Raw genomic sequence first — 14,011 nt, 5'->3', positions numbered from 1 at the left:
TAGATGCACAGATGAGAAGTTGTATGTCAGTCAAATTCAATTTCCCCCATTCATTTCCACAACATTTTAGAGACGTGTCAATTCCATGTGACTCTGTGCTTGCCTGGACTCCTCCTATGTTGCTTATTATTTTCTGTGCCCCTTAAACCAGGCATCACCAAATTATGGCCCATGGACCAAATCCAGCCCTCCACCTTATTAATAAAGCTCTCCACTTTATTAACACTGTTTGTGTGTTAATAAAGTCTTATTGCAACATGCACAAAAACCTATAGCTTTAAAATATACCTCTGTGTGTGAGTGTGATTTTTTTTAATCTCTTTTTTGTACTGAGGCATCCCCATATTATTTATTACCTTCTATCTTAAATATAATGGTAAGTTAGTGATAGGGTAGTGTGCAGTCATTAGAGTGCTATGAAGTACTTAACTATTTCCCTCTTTGCTTCTTTTAGGTTATCAGCCTTTAAATAATACAATACCGAAATAAATATCTTTATAGATAAAGCGTTTTCCATTTGTAGGATCATTTTACAGGATGGATTTATAGAATGGATCAAATAGATGGATACATCAAAAATATCACCCTTTTTTATTCGTAACCATGTAAAGGAGTGCCTTGACGCAATAGGCATTCAAATACTATTTATTGGATGAAAGAATATTCTAAAAGTTGCTTTCCAACTTTTTGGAAAATTGGATGGACCACTTTTCAGTCCCACTGACAATATGAGATCATCTGTTCTCTCCCACCATCTCACACTTAAATTATTTCCTTGATTTGATTGTAATCAGAAAGAATTCTCTGTCTTGAAAAAAAAAATGCTATCAGATGATGTAACTAAGGTCTGTTTCTCGTTTTAGTTTCACCTACTTGGTAAATGGACACATGTTTTCTTACAGGACTGAATTTGCTCTTAAAGAAATCATGTCGTCTGGAGGTGCTGAAGATGACATCCCGCAAGGAGAGAGGAAAACGGTTACAGATTTTTGTTACCTTCTGGATAAATCTAAGCAGCTGTTCAATGGGTTAAGGTTAGTGGACTCTCGATGCATAAAACTCGTCCCTAATTCTGTATGTTTTTTTCCCATGGCTGATGTGTGGTTAGTTTCTGAAAGTCGTGGGTAGAATGTTACATAAATATCTGTTCTAGAAGTGATTGTGTTTTTTTTCTTTGATACCGTTCATTCTCAGAGGAAAGAACAATGGAAAAGAGGGTAGCTGTTTTAGTCAAGTTGAAGAGAGCTACTTCGTTAGATGGCTTTAGATACATTATTCCACATCATACCCGATTTACATCTGATTTTATACAGTGGGGTGTTGGAGACTGAGGCGCCTATGAATGCATAATGCAGGTGAACATGGGGCCGCTCTCCTGTTACATTTTTGTACATTTGTTTATTTGCTTCTTTTATTCGTTCTTTTTCTTATTTTGAAATATCTGTTGGTTAAAAAAATGATGGAGTGTTCTAGACAGCGTTATTTTTACTTTAAGTTATGCGTGCCCTGCACAGACTGGTAGCAGAAGCTATATGCGCTTTTGTCAGAATGTATTCTTTATGTATGCTTGTGTGTGGTGGGTAAATAATTTTTACGGTTTTGTTCTGTTTAAATGATTTAGCCCACATTTTAGTTCTTGAGATCCTTAGCATATTGACTTACTTCCGACCTAAAGCTTCATTAATTAGCTTAGTTCCGGTCATAAATAAATAAATGCTTATAGGTAAAATAGGTTTTATTTTTGAAATTCTACATAGGAGTGAATGATTATGTGTTATTTTAATTTACAACTTATTCTTGGGGAAAAATGCAACCTTTTCTTCACGTGTTTTATAATTGTATTCTACATCCCTATATTTAGAACTGTACTGGCAGAGTTTATTTTTAAAGTTCATATATCTTTTAAAAAACATTTACAATGATAAAGATAACACAAGGTCACAGAATCCTCCGTGACCACTCTATCTGAAGCTACACTTTAAATCACTCTCTTGTTCCGATAGTCATTTAATTTTCTTCATAAAACTCATTACTATCTCAAGGGATCTTATTTATTTGCTTATGTTGTCTTCCTTCATTAAAATGAAACATCTCCAAGAGCAGGGCCCTGTCGTCACTGTTTCTCTGGTACCTAAGCCAGGGCCTTGCTCATTGCAGGTGCTTCAAGAACGCTTGTTAAATGGAGCATTCCAGAGACATGCTAACGCCTCACTCTGCCACTTCCTGTTTCGTGCTGCAGAAGAGATCTTTGAGATCAGCTTTTTCTTTTGCTTTATGATTAATTGTATTTTTTAAAAAAATTATTTTCTTTTACTATTATAATTCCAAAAATGACTTCAGTATGCCCAGGTTTTAAGTCTTTTTTTTTCCCCCTAGATTGTTATAAACCATTTAAATTGCATACTTAGACTTTTTTTTCCCTTTTCCCCATTAATATCCAGGAATATCTTATTTATTCAGCATTTACTTGGCCTCCAGTATGTGCCGCATTCTGTACTGGGTACAGATAATCCAAAGATAAAACTAACAATCCCTGCTCTCAAATACTTCGGGAGGAATTTGTGAAAATACATACCCATGGCCACCTACTCGTTGCTAGCTTCAGATTTAGCATCTCTTATATATCTCCTTGTGCCTGTTGAAATTAAGGCAAATAAAAAAAGTTTAAGAGATGGTAGATTTAAAGAAAGAAACCGTTTAAAAGTTTGCATGAAAAATTCTACTGTAACTTCTGGCACGTGACTCTCAAACTCCTTTATTCCCAACTCTTAAAATATCATAGTTCACGTAACTCTGACCCCTTATTCTTTTCCTCCTCCTCCCATTTATGGAGCTATATTTCATACAATAAAAATTCACCCATTCAAATTTACAATAATATGGTTTAGCATATTTTTAGAGTTATGCAACTAGCGTCAGAATCTAATTTTGGAACATTTAATCACGCCCCAGAGAAACCCCATACCCATTAACAGTGACTCTGCACTTTCCCCAATCCCTAATCTTGTCTGTGGATTTACCCATTATGGAGATTTTATATAAGTGGAATCATACAATGTGTGGTCTTTTGTGACTAGCTTCTCTCACTAAACATAATATTTTTGAGGTTCATCTACGTAGCAACATGTATCATCAGTACTTCATTCCTTTTATTACAGATTAATATTCCATTGTGCAGATTTACCATATTTTGTTTATCTAGTCTCCAGTTGATGGACATTTGAGTTATTTTGCATTTTTTAGCTGTTACGAAGAATACTGTTATGAACATTTGTGTACAAGATTCTGTGTAGACATATGTTTTCAGTTCTCTTGAGTATATACCTAGGAATGAAATTGCTGGTTCATATGGTACTCTGTAATTAACCTTATGAGGGACTTCCAGGCTGTTTTTCCAAGACTGTACCGCCAGAAATGTATGAAGGTTTCATTTTCTCCACATCCTCACCAAAACTTGTTATTATCTGTCTCTTTGATGATGACCATCCTAGTGGGTGTGAAGTGGTATCATTGTGGTTTCAATTTGCATTTCCCAAATTATTGATGATGTTGAGCATCTTTTCATGTGCTTATTGGCCATTTTTATGTCTTCTTTGGAGAAATGTATTCTAATCCTTTGACCGTTTTTCAAATCGTGTTATTTAGCTTTTTATTTTTTAAGTCGTAGTGGTTCTCTGTGTATTCTGGATACAAGTACCTCGTAAGATATATTGATTTGCAAATATATATTTTCCTATCGTTTGGGTTGTCTGTTCATTTCTCCATGGTATCCTTTGAAGCACAAAAGCTTTTCGTTCTTAAAAAGTCCAACTTGTCATTATTCTCTTTCATCATTTGTACTTTGATGTCACATCTAAGAAATCATTGCCTAACTGAGGTCTCCTATGTTTTATTCTAAGAGTTTTATAGTTTTAGCTCTTAAATTTACGTCTGTGAACCATTTTGAGTTAATTTTTGTGTAGGGTGTGAGACCTTAGGTATTTTTTAATCAGAAAAAAATATTTTTTCAATTTACTGTTATATATTTCATTTTTTCCTAATTTAGACTCATAATGCTTAGATGAATATCTAGTCTAAATCTTCTGTAACCATCTACTCTCTTTTGGTTTTCATCTCTCTTTTTCTCAGCATTTTCAGAAAATATCTAGAATGAATCCTCCATGACTACACTGAGTTTTGTAAATTTAAACACCTTTCTACTTCCAAGTGTTGATTAGTTTTTGCACATTTCTTTTAAAATAGAGATTCTTTGGGAATAATTAAAAGAAGGTTTTGTTTTGGTTGTCCCCTCCCCTTCCCCTTATATTTGTGTTGGTCTGAAAAGAAAACAGGAGCACAGTGCTTATAGGGGACAAAAAAACCCCAAAACATTAGCCGTGGTTCTGGACCAGCTTTGGACTTGGGAAATTAGATCGAAGTGGGCATTCAGCTGGAATAGCATCAGCGTTTAACATTGGCCTTTCTTTTCCAGCATTACTTTTACTGTTCATGCTTATCTTTTGGCTCGCTTTCCTTTGTGTTTTCTCTTTCTTTGTCGAGTTCACAAACTGGTTAATAAACTTATTGCAGTGTAATATACTTGCAGAAAAGTACATATAAGTGTATTTGTTTTGAGAATTTTTGTGAGTTCATTTGAGCCAAAACTGATGATATACGCCAAGCAGCAAGATCTCAGATGCTCGCCACATAGATGTGTTTGTTTACAGACTGAACACACCTATGCGGCTTGTACTTGGATAAAGCCATAGGACATCCAGCACCTCAGCGACGCCCCTGTATTCCCTCTCACCTGGCCTTTTCACTCTGTGAACAGAGTGAAAAAGTGCATTTCAGTGGAAGAAAAACTTCAGACTTTCTATAGAACGCCTTGTTTGGATATAATAAATTCTCTTTTTACTCTCGAAGGTGTGTTTTCCTGCCTTATATGAAGCCGTTCATCTAAGTTGTCAGAGCCTCTTCAATTGCCCAGCCGTGAATATCTTAATGGAGAATTTTCCTTGACTGAAAATACCTTCTGATAATATGTGCATAATAAATAAGTTCTTCTTTCTACTCACTGTGTAAGAAAACATAGTCCGGAGAGTGAGAAATGGATAAAATGAATGATGTTGTGCTTATAGTAGCTCTCGCATGTAGTTACAGTAGTAATGAAGTGTTAGAAATAGTGTTGAATGCCGTCAGAAAATGATCAAAGCCCAGAGTGCTTGCAGGGTTCTGGTTACCATGGTGATGAAGCAGAATGGAATATTTGGTGGGATTATATAAGGCAGCATCTTGAGACGTGTATTTGAGATACACAGCTGCGTCTACCAGTGATATCCGTGACTTTTGGTGCTTTGAAACAGCGAAGGCCTCCAGGTCCCTAATTATTTGACTCCAGAGGAGCAAATACACAAAGCTAAAATAAGCGTTGGAGCCCACGAATGTGTATATTTACAGAGAAGTGCACCAAAGTGAAGTTATAATGGTCTTAGATAAAAATCAGTGCAGAAATTATTTCTATTAAACACGCTCCCAATAACTCAGAGAAGAAATCATCACAGTGCTTCCTTTCAAAGCCTCTTTTTAGGGAGCCCTAGTTTCTAAATAGGAAAAGATAACCGAGAAATTAACAGTTTTTTTCCATTGTCCCCTTCCTTCTCTCTCTTGCCCTCTTCCTCTCTTTCCCTCTCTCTTTTTCTTCCCCTCCCTCTTCCTTCTCTTCCTCCTTCAAAAAATTAATACTTTCCTAGAGGCAGGTACTGCATACTGGTAATAGTGAGGTATATGTTATTCAGAGATACTACCCTAACCTGTCTGTACAAGTTTGTGCTATATTATGCTTTCATTTTATATGGCTTTCCACGCAAAAGAATTGCACTTGCTCTTGAAGTAGACTGCCGCCGGAGTTCAGTGATCCCTTGATCACATGATTTAGAGAAGCATCGACTAATTAAAAATGTAACATGAGCCACAAATGTGATTTGAAATGTTCTAGCAGCCAGATTTTAAAAACCTAGAAAGAAAAAGGTGATATAATTTTAACATATTTTATTTGATCCATTATATCCAAAACATTTTATTTCAACATGTAATTAATATAAAAAATTATCGACATCTTTTACATTTTTTTTTTACAAGCCTTTGAAGTACACTGAATATTTTACACTTATACACATTGCAGTTCAAAAGTCCTCGGTAGCCACATATGGCTATTGGCTCAGGCAAAGTTCCTCCCACTTTTAACATCTTTTCTCAAAATAGTCCACTGTGCTATCCAAGGGAATACATATTGGCTGTTTGGCGGTTCTCTTCTCCACAGGCTGATCAGATGTTCCTGTTTATTCTGTTTCTTCCTATACAGATGCCGATAGCCAGCAGGTCTTGGCTGTTGGTGATATGTCTTCACCCACCTGTACTTTGGGATTTGAGGGATAACCTTATTACTCACTGGATTAGTTTGCTCCAAGTGTCATAACAAAGTACCACAGACTGGGGTGGCTTAAGCAACAGAAATTTGTTGTCTCACAGTTCTGGAGGCCAGAAGTTTAAGATCAAGGTGTCAGCAGGGTTGGTTCCTGCTGAAGCCTCTCTCCTTGGCTTGCAGATGGCCATCTTCTTCCTATATCCTCATGCGGCTGTCCCTCTTTGCTAGAGCACTCCCAGTGTCCCTCTGTGTGTCCTAATTTCCTCCTTTTAAAGACATGAGTCAGATTGTATTAGTGCTTACCCCAAAGGTCTCATTTTAACTTAATTACCTATTTCCAGGCCCTATCTCCAACTGCAGTCACATTCTGAGGTACTGAAGGTGAGGCCCTGAACATATGAATTATGGGGTGACACAGTTCAGCCCGTAACACTTACTTTTGCTGAAAATGTTGTCTGGGTTTTTGGTTTTGTTATTTAAATACAGTCTGTTTTAGTTTCTGTCTGTATCTGAGTAGGTTCAAAACTGCGCTGCCACCATTTCCCCAGAATCTAGGAAAATCAGCTCTTTTAATGCTCTACCAAAATATTAAACAACAAACTAGATCAGCACATTTCTCATTAGTTCTTTTTAAACCGTCCAGGCTCAGTATAACCTGGTCTTTTAAGTTAGCTCTCCTAATTGTCAGGCCTGGCTAGAAACAAAGGCACAGACAGGAACCTTCACTTCTTGAGTTGCTACTGGAAGCTAGATCAGCTATTGATTAGGGGGAGGGTATTTGTGGTTACCGTTTAAGATCGTGCAGGAGGAGTATAAAGAGAAAAAAATAAAGATGTTTTAAGTTCCCTGGATTTCATTCAATCCTCAAAACAACCTCATTATTTTCTCAGTTTTCACAGATGAAAAAAACCAGAGCGTTGGCAGATAAAGTAATAGCCTGTGTTAATATGACGGATTCTAATTTGGGAAATGCTGCTTCGAAGAAGTTTCTCCTCAATATAGGAGCGGGGATCCCCAAACTCTCCTGGGAGCTCCCATAACCTCCTCTCTGGAGGTAGCACAGGTGCATGCTCGCCTCTTGGAATGGTGGCAGGTGGCTCCCTGCCTTCCTGCGCTCATCTGCTTGATTCTCAGAGGAATCCACATCTGTGGAGGTCCTTTTGGTATCTTCACACCTACAAGATAGCCGTGGACACTTGACAGGGCAGGTGAGGTGTCAAGGCACCAACACCTTCGGGGGCCCTGGGATTTATAATTTGGCAACTTCTTTTTCTATGGGCAAGGTACCATTAGAAACTAACTTTATTAATACCTCTGTTTCTAAATGTTAAGAATGTTTATACTTCCCCTGGAGCTGGTTCACAGAGGTAGGAGATGCCATTCCATAGCTTTATTTGGCTTGGCATATTTAAATTCAAACAAGGGATAATTATTCAAAGCTATTCAAATCCACAAACCACCATTAGGAATGGAACAGTCTGTGTTCCAGCTCCATTTTGGGCCCTGGGCTAGGGCTAGGGGCAAGATTTAAAGATAAATAGAATGTCAAGCCAATCAATCATTCCTGTGCATTTTTTTCTCTCTCAATCTTTCATTCTCTCAAGCTCTGCTCCCTCTACAGTAAACAAAACGGCCGATGCTGTGGCATCATATTTTTAAGCTCCCCTAAAAGAATCGCTCAGTCTTCACAGTCTGAGTCTATTGATACTCCCAGCACTTGCAAACTGCCAGATCCACTCATAAACCTAAATTTGAAAAACAGATATATCTATGGATTTTTTTTTTTTTAAATGCTGGTGTTAAAACAAGGGAATGTTTAATTGGGCTTTTACAAGTCTTGAACACAGTTTTGTCTGGTATACAAATGAACACAGAGACGTGGAGTGGGACAGGGTGTTCCTGTAACACAGTCCTCTCTGTGTCAACAGAAATGTGTGTGGGTCGGTGTGCTCCGGGACCGAAAACCGTGATCAGACAAGTCACGTTATTATTCCTTAGCCTTTGACCACAGCTTTGTTGGTGATCACCAGCAACCCAAGACCTAGGGAGCAGAATGAGCTCCCAGAGAAGAACTCTGCTATGCAGAATCAAAATCTAAGCTGTTTTTCCCATATGGTAGAAAGGAGAGAGCATTGGATAGGGTTGGAAGGTGCAAATTTGCTCAACAACTTACCATAGGTCGTGAGTTCCCAGGCCACTCATTTAGCTCTCTGATCCTCATTTTAATGTGCATATGTGTATGTGCGTGTACGTGTGCGTGTTTACATGTACACTTACATACCCTGGAGAAGCCAAGCTTTTGAGGGTCAGACTAAGGGAAGAGAAGCCAAAATAAGAGACTCAAGATGGTGAGGAAGTGGTGAACAGGGTCCTGCCCCAGGGAGGACTGGGAAGTGACTGTTGGACTCGGATTTTCAGTGTTGGTAGAATCAGTCATCTTAGCTCATTCAGTCTAGTAAAGAGGGCTGAACTGCAGAAACTTGGAAGAAATTTTCTAAGTTTTGGCATCTCAGCATTCCATTTGCAGCATCTCTGAGAATCAGGTTTACTTGGGAAGGTGATGTTGCACTACACCCCTCCCTCCGCTGTTTCCCAGCTATTGTTGATAGAGCTGAGGATTTAAAAAGAAGAGAGAGAGATCAGTGTCATACTTTTGATTTCCTCTACAGCCTTGGAAAAAGACTATGAGCAGCCAATTTATAACACAGGTGCCTTTGCGAAATATGAAATATAAGGTCATTTAGCTAACGGGATAATTCACAGAGCCCCATTTAATTTAATTCTATGGATCATTAATTTCTCATCTCTGCTGACAGTAGAAATGACCAAATGATATACTCAGAGTTTAAAACCAGAGTCAAGCTGTGAATAGTAGAGGAACTTATCTGGAACTCTTTATAAAATACCCTAGTTAATTTTAGACTCTAATCATATTATTGTGGTTTTTTTATTAGCTTTATGGTATTTCTCATTAGAAAAAGGGTGATCTTAGGACTTAACTTTTAGGATGTTAAAAAAATTTTTTTAAAGCCTATTTTTAAAAAGAAATTGCTATCTTTATAGTGCGTGAGTCTTTAGACTGGAGTGGTAGATGTTATAAATTCTTTTCAGGAAAATAGCTATAAGTCAAAAAATACTTGTACATTACAACTTATTGTCAGGAGCCTTTTAGATCACTTTTTATGTGCTTTTAGTCCTCATACAAAATTCCCTTTCCCTAAATGCCCTTTCTTCTGACCACCTGAAATTGCATAGTCATGAAATAAAACACTGAGTTCTAGTTCCGTTTTGTCCTTTAACAGGATGTATTACTGAGGTTTATTAAATTTGTCAGTTTTAGAAACTTAAAGGAACTTGCAGGTAGATGCTTACTTGAAAATTTGCCGAAAGACTTTACACTTTAAAGAAGCATCCAAGAGTTGTTAGCTCTCATGAAGGCGATGTGGCTGCCTAATGCTTTTATATAATACGGTCTCCCTAGCAGCAGTGACTTGAATAAGTCTTAAAGATTCTAGCAGCAGCTTCAGTTTTTAAATATCTGATTATCTTCTTCTACTGCAGCTTCTCATTAGAGATCTGGGGAGACTTAAAAAATGAAAACTTGCAATAAATGTGGAAACTATTACCTATAGTTAACCTATTTCTGTAATCTGAAATGAGTTTCTACTTTCTACTTATCATAAAGATAATGGAAATAGATTAAAAATGCAATTACTAGTTCGTTCTTATATGTGCCTGAAAATTTCCAGTCAGAAAGCCTTTTGCTTTGCTGCTCATTTTCTTAACATCTGGTACAGAAATGCAAATCTTCCATCACTCATCAATTCCACTTATAGAAATTTACCTTTTACTCATATCATAGCTATTATTGTAGCATCTCTAACAAGAGAAAACTGGAAGCAATATAAAGGTCTGTCAGGAGAGATTAGTTAAATAAATTAGTTCATTATATACTAAATATTATGTTTGGTAGATATCGGTATAATCCTGTATGCATTAAAGAAACTTGATATATTAGTAAACTGAAAAGGCATGTTATTACAGAACATTGTATATAGTTTGATCCCATTTATTAAAAATAATAGAAACACTCACATATATACTTAAATGTGCATAGAAAATACATTGTTAATGGTGGTTATTCTGGGGACTAGAATTGAGGGTACAAGCAATAGGGTGTTTTTCACTTCTTGTTTTATACCTTATTTGGTATTTTTGTCCCAAGGGACATACTGTTTTCAAAATTCAAAAAGAAAAAGAAACATAAGATCTCCGTTTCTTTATAAACATCATTCCCTTCCCTGTATCCCTGCCCTCCAGTAGTCCCCTCTTTCAGTGACTCCAGGCATAGCCATGCGATTTGCTTTGGCCAATGGGATGGTACAAACTGGATGCGAAAACCTGGAAAGAAAAATGCACATTTGAGTTGCCCTCTCTTTTGCTGCTTTTGGGATCCTTGCAACCAGCCTCATGTAAACAGACCCAAGCTAGCCTGTTGGATGATGGAAACACTGACCCAGCACTCCAGCCATCACTAGACAGGCACTGCAGGACATTTGAGGGTGGCCATCCACAACGAGCTGCCTGCAGTTGCATGAGAGAGGTCTGGCTGAGACGTGTGCTACAGTTTTATTAGCGTATAATTGCAAACCTTCCGTCTCATAATTGCCTTTGTTTCTCTTAACTATCTCATTTCTCTCTCTCTCTGATGATCTCTCTTTCGCCTATTCACATCTCTGTTTGCAGCTTTCCCGGACTATGTAAGCCCCAGTGTATCTCTTTTCTATACTCTTCTATTACTTTTACTCAGTACCATATAGGTTATACTTTTGTGCTATTTTTTTCCTCTTTTTTTTTTCTGTATATATGTTAGTCTTTTCTATTTAACTAAACAATAAGCTTCTTTATTGTACAGATCATATTTCATACTACTTTCTCTGGCCTCCATAATACTTAGCACTTGATAGAATTATATATAGTAACCAGGTTTTCTTTCATCCCGTGTCTTCACAATATGCCTTGCCTAACTGCAGGGCACGTGCCATCCATAGCATGATACCCCACTGGGGCAAGAGAAAAGCTACACAAATATAAGCTGCATTTGTTTCTGCTCTATAGCTATCTCATTTCCATGACATTATGTTTCCTTCACTAAGTAAATAAAAGTTATATAGCAGGTTTGTATGTGTGCGTGTATGGTCTCTTTCTGTCAATCTCGAACATGTATGTGTATTATACATACGGTGGCACATGCATTAACGTGAGAAAATCTTAATGATATAATAAGTGAAAAAAAATTTACATTATAAAACAAGACAAATACCGTGCCCACATACACAAATGCTGCGCATATATAAAATCCGGAAGGATATACATCCCTTTTCCCAAAACCGAATCACATAAAATACTGCCTCAAATTTCTGTAAATTTGTAGCATTTACCAAGATAACCAGCTTATTATGTAAGGTAAATAAATGATTTCTTTTATACTTGAAAGTTGGACTTAGTTGAAATGAGAGAATTTATATTTTAAAAGTCTTTCCTTTTACTACCAAACATTTGTTTTCTCTATTTTAAGTAGTTTGATAGACATTTGGGTTATAGGGATCATTCTGAAATGCAGTCTGCATTTCTTTTCTTAATTGAAAAAAGTACTCATGGTGATTGTAGGGGCACTGATTTAGACGAAGTGGTATTAGCACAGAAGTAGACAATTGAACTGATGGCAAAGAGTAGGGAGCCCCAAAACAAAACACTGTCATTTACCTGGCCAACCCCACATGGAAGGGATTGACCCTAAGTTTATAATCTGTGAAGCTGGTGTTACATGGGAGTTCATTTTACTCTTCTCCAGTTTTGTATGTTTAAAACATTCCACCATAAGAAAACATTTTAAAGACATAACTTTAAAAATAGATGTGTTGATCTTTATTTTTATACACCACATTTTCAAAATTAAATGTATCGAATTATTATTATTTCATCATGCTTTTCCTGAGGAGTAATAAATAAGTGTGTTGCTTATTTCCTAAAAATTTCCTAAACTTCCTGAGGAGTTTAATAAATGTGTTGCTTATTTCCTAAAAATAAATAAATAAAAAGATACCTTTCACAAAAGCAATAAAAATATGAGACCTTGCGATAATGTGAACCAAGGAATATTAGACCTTTATGGAAAAAGTTATAAAATTTATTTAGCGACACAGTGCTTTCAACATAAATGGAATGAGATACTATTGACATGAAAAATTATTTTTTAAAATGTTAACTCACCAAATGGATCTTCGGGTTCGTTCAGTCCTCATTAGAACTCTGCTATTAGAATTTTATTTTTAGAACTTTCATAAGCTATTTTAAAATTCATAGGCAAGTACAAGGAGCCAAGAATAGCCAAGGCACTCCTGAAAAAGAAGAAATATGCCAGACTGATAAAGCTATAGCAATTAACAGGATGTTAATGAGGAAACTGACAAACCAACCAATGGAAGAAAACCAAGAGCTGAGACACAAACATAAGGGAAAATTGATGGCTGCAATTCCAATTCTACTATATTATCCAGAAGGATGTGTGTGTGTGTGTGTGTGTGTGTGTGTGTGTGTGTATAAAAAATGTATTATAATATATATATATTTAAATCGTTCAGTTAGAATTTGTTACACATATGTGAAACTCAATTTTGGTTACATTAAAGAGTTAAATTTGAAAGCCAATACTTTAAATCTTTTAAAAGATTATTATCGTATAAGATGAATTTCTTTAAAAAGAAAAAACACTAAACATAAGAATGAAAGACAAGTCACAGACTGGAATAAGAAGTGTACCACACTAATCAATGAACGATTATTGTCCCTTTGTAAAACAAATGACATTGGCGTTATAACTATCACAAGATTTAGTTGACTCTGTTTGGTTGTCAGCTTAAACTTCCATGTACCAATAGCCATATCCACGATTTTTGAGACATGCCTCTTTCTCTCTTTTAAACTTTATTATGGATATCTTAAACTTATCAGAATTTTACGAGACAGCCAAATTCTTAGATTCTTTTCTGTGATGTTTTGTTCTCCTGAAAGAATGTATTTGGGACCTGTCTCCTATATATATTCAGTCTTTCATGAAGGGATTTTGTTCTGAGGACGAGAGTCAGTCTTAAGTGGTATTTGTAGCTAGCATTTCTCAAATTTTTTTTTACACTTATACATTAGAAACTGTTGTATCTTTCAGTCCTGAAAGTTCTGGAATTTGTGGATTTTCTCTTCTCCTTTTCCACCCTGCTTGCAGCTAGTTCTTTTCTGAGTTCATTTCTTTCTCATATTTTGTTGAGTACAGCTAACAGCATCCAAGGCTAGTAGCATACTATCTCCTGGCTTCTTTGTCTAAAGTCAGAAGTTCATTGGTCATAGTATCTACTTTCCAAGTTATTGCCAGCAGATGCAGTTCTTCATTTTTGTAGTCTTCAGTAACAGTTAATTGCCGCTCAATCCCAGTCTCACGTATGTGATGTGTTTGTTATGACAGTAACCCACTCCTGGTACCAGTTTCTGTCCTGGTTTTTTCTAAATGAGGCTGCGGTAACCACTCCAAAATTTTAGTGCCTTATTACA

At 36.5% G+C, this 14,011-nt stretch overlaps 1 protein-coding gene across 3 annotated transcripts in view; it reads left to right on the top strand.

Moving 5' to 3' along the window:
* SCAI (suppressor of cancer cell invasion) overlaps positions 1–14,011 on the top strand; it is a 111,965-nt gene that overhangs the window by 53,559 nt on the left and 44,395 nt on the right. For all 3 annotated transcript variants that reach the window (XR_005652532.1, XM_039861700.1, XM_039861701.1), the window contains one exon: positions 903–1,034. Coding sequence is in view for 2 of the 3 variants with exons in the window: in XM_039861700.1 (XP_039717634.1) it covers positions 903–1,034 (132 nt within the window). In the remaining variant the exon portion in view is untranslated. The remainder of the gene's footprint in view (positions 1–902; positions 1,035–14,011) is intronic.

Source organism: Pteropus medius, unplaced genomic scaffold, assembly GCF_902729225.1.
Source record: "Pteropus medius unplaced genomic scaffold, Ma_sr-lr_union100, whole genome shotgun sequence".
Lineage (NCBI taxonomy): Eukaryota > Metazoa > Chordata > Mammalia > Chiroptera > Pteropodidae > Pteropus > Pteropus medius.
Note: the sequence above shows the minus strand (reverse complement) of the source record. Positions and strands in the feature narration are given on the sequence as shown.